This window comes from Pararge aegeria, chromosome 6 (assembly GCF_905163445.1).
Source record: "Pararge aegeria chromosome 6, ilParAegt1.1, whole genome shotgun sequence".
Lineage (NCBI taxonomy): Eukaryota > Metazoa > Arthropoda > Insecta > Lepidoptera > Nymphalidae > Pararge > Pararge aegeria.
In genome coordinates this window covers 7,633,885-7,639,884 of record NC_053185.1, presented here as the reverse complement: position 1 = coordinate 7,639,884, position 6,000 = coordinate 7,633,885, and the positions used below count along the sequence as shown (strand labels likewise).

The window sequence follows — 6,000 nt, the reverse complement described above, 5'->3', positions numbered from 1 at the left end:
TAAGAAAAATTAGTATTACTACATACTCTTTAGCAATAAAATATGTATTTTAAGTTGTTTTTTAAGACGCCAAGCTAAGAACCTAACAGTATTTAAATATAGGGCAGAATGTAGATTCCTACTTACGTGAAAATATATTGCGGGATTTATTTGACATAAATAAGTATATTTTATATATTGTGTTAAAAGTACGTTACAATGCTCAAGTAAATAAATTTATAGATTAAGTATAATATATATTAATTAATCAAACTAATATTATAAATGTGAAAGTGTGGATGTTTGTTACTCAATCGCGCAAAAACAGCTGAACGGATTGGATGAAATTTGGCATTCATGCGGCCTTTGACATGGAAAACAACATAGGCTACCTTTTACCCCGGGAAATAAGAGAGTTCCCGAGGGAATAAAAACCTTAATCCACGCGAACGAAGTCGCGGGTATCAGCTGGTAGTTAATAAAACTAAGTAAGGTAGGTACGTAAACTATGATTACTTTTTTGATATAACACCAATAAACAATAGCCTAAATACCTACCTAGTACCTAAATAGAGATACCAAGATGTTCTTTAATATGTATTTAATTTTGCCCAAACTTTGTGTAGATCTGATGAATGTCGTTGGAGATAGAGGACAGAATTCCTCAGCGGACAGCAGCAAACCCCTCATTTAAGGCTTAGCGATACTGAATAATTTAAATTTTTTTAGAACTAAAACTACATTGAATGCCACATCTAGAAACAAAATCAAACGCAGACGAAGTCGCGGGCAACAGCTAGTACGTGTATACCTACCTACGTATATATATACCTACCTACTACCTACTTCTTTTACAACTGAGTGTAACGACTCTCAGGGTTGTCGGGAGGTTTAAATTAGCACCATTTGAAAGTGATCTCATCGGGCCATTACTCATTGGACGTCAAGTGAACCGGCCTAATGAAATTCGATGCGAACATCAACGATGGACCACGGCAGTTAGGATGCTATTATGTACTTTATTTTCTAGGTAATAAGACCTAAAGGTGTTATTTTTGTTTTTAACTCTTGAGTTGCACTCGAGTAGGTTTCCTAGGCACTTATGCTACTTGCAGTGCGTAACGCAGTAAATATGGAAGGGCAGCACTGTTTTGGTTTGATATATTTTTTTGTAACTTTTTTGTTTTAACCTATATAAGCTACTTTTTACGTTAACTTTGATTACGGCTTCGATTCTCTGATGAGACCAAAAATTGTTTGGTACGTAAGTATAGGGTTTTCTTTGAAGAAATTCTCAGTACCTCGAGTATGTTAAGCCGCCGTCATTACAAACATGTGATAGTAATCGTAAAAGTCCGTTAGACCAGTTGTGTTTATGCTCTTAAACGCTTTATCTTATGAGTGAAGAGGCCTGCGCTCAACAATGAGACTTTAGTTTTGAGAATGTCGCAGAAAAATTATATCGACTTGTTTATTTATATCGCTCATAAGCGATAAGGCCGCCTTTTGTGTTCTACATAGATTTTCATGTTCTTGTTTTGTAATGCTGTGTACAAATAAAAATAAATAATAATATACACATACACATATACACATATAAGTACACATAAGATGTGGAGGATAGTGTTCATAATGGTATAAATCATGCAGAAGGGTTATTCTTTCATATATTTCAGTAAATGCTACGGCTAAATGTCACATCACAATAGAGGGTGCGACGCGCTTTTGTTTCGCGACATACCAACCAACCCCGCCCTCTCGCCGCGGCGGACCGGCAAATTGGTATCTATTGTTCATTATCATTAAAATGCTACTACCATCATTTTATTGTCCTTCCTATACTATTTTAATTATCAAGAGATCAATGGGGTTTTGATTAGACTTAATTTTTTTTTCATTGTTTATACCTAAAGGACAAGACTTCATCTTTATTTTTAGGCTTTATGTTATCCTTTGCCTCCGGAGACTAACACTAGAACTTAAAAAATGTAATAATAATATAAAAAACACATTTTTATTTCGTTTTATATTTAACTTTCGCTAAGAAACAGCCTTTGTTTAGAAAAAAAAATTTGACTTTTACCATTAAAGATCTGTTAAACTGTGAAGTCGTAAATATGTAGCATAGCCTATATTTTTAACTACATTATCTAGGATTTCTAGATTCTCGAATTTTAAGATATTTAAGCTTATTCCTAGGTGTGCCAAATTTCAATTAAATGTATGCTGTTGTTGATAAAAAAAACAAACAGATAAACTTTTGCATTTTTTATATGAGAATGAATAAAAAACAAAGGTTATCAGATACTAGCTGTTTCCCGCGTTCTTCGTTCATAATAACGTATTTGTACGAATCCTATGGGAACCGTTTGTTTCCCTGGTATAAATTCAAAATTCAAAATTCATTTATTTCAAGTAGGCCTAATACAAGCACTTTTGAAACGTCAAGTCTGTCCGTGTGTAGTGACTCTACCACCGGTTCGGAAGGCAGATTCTACCGAGAAGAAGCTGGCAAGAAACTCAGCAGTTGCTCTTTTCCAACATCAAAAATTTACATTTTATATTTTAACATTCATTTTTCTATCTTGTGAGAGATGAAAGCGGAGCCGGATGCTTCCAAGCAACCTTGGTCGTATAAAAATAAGCCTATGTAATTTCTCCGTCCTTTCAACTAACTCTATGCCGAAAATCATGGTTTCTTAATTAGGACGTGAAGGAAGGAACAAACAAACAAACACATTTTCGCATTTATAATATTAAATAAATAAATAAACTACGACAATACACACATCGCCATCTAGCCCCAAAGTAAGCGTTGCTTGTGTTATGGGTACTAAGATGACTGTTGAATAATTATATGAATAATATACGAAAATACTTATAATATATAGATAAACATCCAGACACTGAAAAACATTCATGTTCATCACACAAACATTGTCCAGTTGTGGGAATCAAACCCACGGCCTTGGCTCAGAAAGCAGGGTCGCTGCCCACTGCGCCAATCGGTCAAATTAGTACGACTATATTCGTGTGGCTTTTACACGTTGAAAGTGTAAATGTTAAGTAGGTGTCTACCTAGATTATATCTAGATTTAAACAGGAGGGCGTGTTGGAAACTAACCTCGGCACTTTCTAACGTAATAAATATTTCCATTTCCCTCTTTGTGCGGTTTTATTTCTTGTTAAGTAGGCGGTGCGCTCGACTACGAGATTGAGAAATCGTTTCATAATTTGTTTGTACTTTAATGGCGTTGTTTACAAATCTCTAAACTGATGATTGACGTCCACTGCTCCGATTTCCAAATTCTACGGTTCTCGGCTTGCTTATTTCCAGTGACTTGCAGTGACTCGTTTGATGTCGTCTGTCCACCTCGTTGGGGGCTGACCAACGCTGCTTTTAACGGTGCGGGGTCGCCATTCCAACACCTTGGGACCTCAACGTCCATCGGTTCGCCGAGCTAAGCTCGGCTGCCTACGCCGTCAGGAAAATTAGACAGATTACTGACGTAGAAACAGCAAGACTTGTTTACTTCGCGTACTTTCATAGTGTGATGTCTTACGGGATCTTATTATGGGGCAAAGCTGCTGATATTGAAACTATATTCATATTGCAGAAAAGAGCTGTACGGTCAATATATAAACTTAAATCACGTGAATCCCTCCGTGAAAAATTTAAAGAAATTGGTATACTTACGGTAGCCTCACAATACATTTATAACAATATAGTATTTGTAAGACAACATATTAGTCTTTATAAACAAAAAGTGGATATAAACAGTCGACTTACAAGAAATGGTCATAAATTAGTGACATCTGCATATCGTCTGCGAAAGGTGCAGAAGTCATTTGTGGGATTGAGTATACGCTTTTATAATATGATTCCTAAGCTAATTTTGGACCTACCAATCCATAAGTTTAAAGAATGTGTTAAAACACATTTATTACAGCGAGGTTATTATACAATTGATGAGTTTCTTAATGACTAGGTTGCTTGAAAGCATCCGGCTCCGCTTTCATCTCTCACAAGATAGAAAAATGAATGTTAAAATATAAAATGTAAATTTTTGATGTTGGAAAAGAGCAACTGCTGAGTTTCTTGCCGGCTTCTTCTCGGTAGAATCTGCCTTCCGAACCGGTGGTAGAGTCACTACACACGGACAGACTTGACGTTTCAAAAGTGCTTGTATTAGGCCTACTTGAAATAAATGAATTTTGAATTTTGAATTTTTTTGAATTATGTGCCTAACTACTTCAGCTTCGCGATATGTCAGTATCTCTAGTTCTTCTACGGATCTCCTCATTTCATTTGATCACGTCTCTCTCGATGGTCCGCTGAGTCACTTTTAGCCATCTTATGATGCTTATATTAAGCGACCACGTATAATAAACAAATGGTAAGCGAAACTAAATTGGGAGATCTAAAAGTTGCCGCCGTCCTTTTCACTTTTTAAATTTATAGTAGGTATTGTTTAACAATATTGTCAGAAAACTGTTTCTTGGCATAGTACATGTTAGGGGGTCTGCATATCACATCTTCTACTTTTTCTTCTTCTATCAGCCATTAACAAACATCATTAAACATATAATTCTTTTTATTTTAGTCTTTACAATGTGCGTGATTTGTTGAATAAATAAGCACTTTAGGTATGTCGATCTTTGTCTCAATGACAGGTGTTTAAATATTAGTGTTTGTTACTTTGCAAAATGAGAGTGCTAAACAACATTTTTTAAACATGGAGCGGGAAATGGTTGTATAGCTAAAATATTTATTCCATTGATAATATAATTTGTTTATTTATTAAATTCTGTTCAATGAAATGGTTTTGTGATATCGATAGCCATAGACAAATCCTCTTCAATCTTCATATTCCATGAAATTGCTTGGCGGCACGTCATTGCCGACAGAATGGTAACTAACCACGGCCAAAGCCTCCGACCAGATAAAGAAGCAAGCGACGCAAGCGTGTATAGTGATAATAATAATAGAGGTCAGAGAACTGACGCTAGACTAAATAAATGTAGATAACTTGGGAATTTATTCCTCGAAATCATTTCAATCTCAACACAAAATTCGAACTAGAACTTTTTTATTATTTTTCCTAGAAATAAAAGTCGTCTTACTTACCTTCGAAATAAAGCAGACAGATTATTCAAGTTTCCGCTTACCTGTAACAAGAAAGTTATTTTAAGAAATTTTATTGTTGAAAAAATAAAACAACGATAGAGGCGTCGCATTATAAGAAATTTATTTAAAAAAGTAGTTATATTTTTTTTATAGGTCGCAAAAACTCGGTTTTAGGAATAGCAATAAGTTTATAAACCTAGTTTCATATTTGTAGACAGATAAAAACTTGTATCTCTAACCTTTTGGTCTATGAAGTCACAGTGCGGATACAGGAGTCTAACCATTTTCCAATTCTTAAGATGGGCCGCATACTATCATTGTTTTTTGCGTATGTACCGCACCTGCTTTGGAAAAGTAATTAAACTAATTAAATACAAACCTAATACCTAAGTTTCGCTTAGTTTTGTTATAACAGATGTACAGATCCTTCTGTTTCCTATGGTCGTGGCTCTAATCTAGGAGCTCTCGTGTTTTGCCATTGCTTCGCTGCAGAGGCGTGCAGAGGGTATGCACAGGGTATGCAGATGATATAAAATGAAGAAAATCTTCGAGACGAGTTATACAAAACTTAAGGATAGGCATTGTAAGAGTTATAAAAAGCCTACCCCTAAGTATTTACAACTCGTACTGGATATTTTCTTCATCTGCATACCCTCTATACACGCCACTGTTTCGCCGCAAACAAGCCCTGGTACAATAATGTATGTGGTGGTATTGCTACCATGACTTGATTCGATAATCCATGATAATGTAAAATGGTTGAATTCGTAAATATTCAGATGCGCACAATTACAGGCATTTCTTCTAAACGTGACCTAATCGTGATTAATTTGGCGAGCGTGTAGGAATTTCAGTCATTGACATCGTTTGTTGGAAGGAAAATATTGATCCAC

General features: G+C 35.4%; 1 protein-coding gene across 1 annotated transcript in view; it reads right to left on the bottom strand.

Moving 5' to 3' along the window:
• Window positions 1–5,102: 5,102 nt before the first annotated feature.
• Window positions 5,103–6,000, bottom strand: part of LOC120624198 (ecdysone receptor-like) — a 118,307-nt gene continuing 117,409 nt past the window's right edge. Inside the window, exon 4 of the mRNA XM_039890591.1 lies at window positions 5,103–5,148. Coding sequence (XP_039746525.1) covers window positions 5,129–5,148 — 20 coding nt within the window. The 3' untranslated portion in view covers window positions 5,103–5,128. The remainder of the gene's footprint in view (window positions 5,149–6,000) is intronic.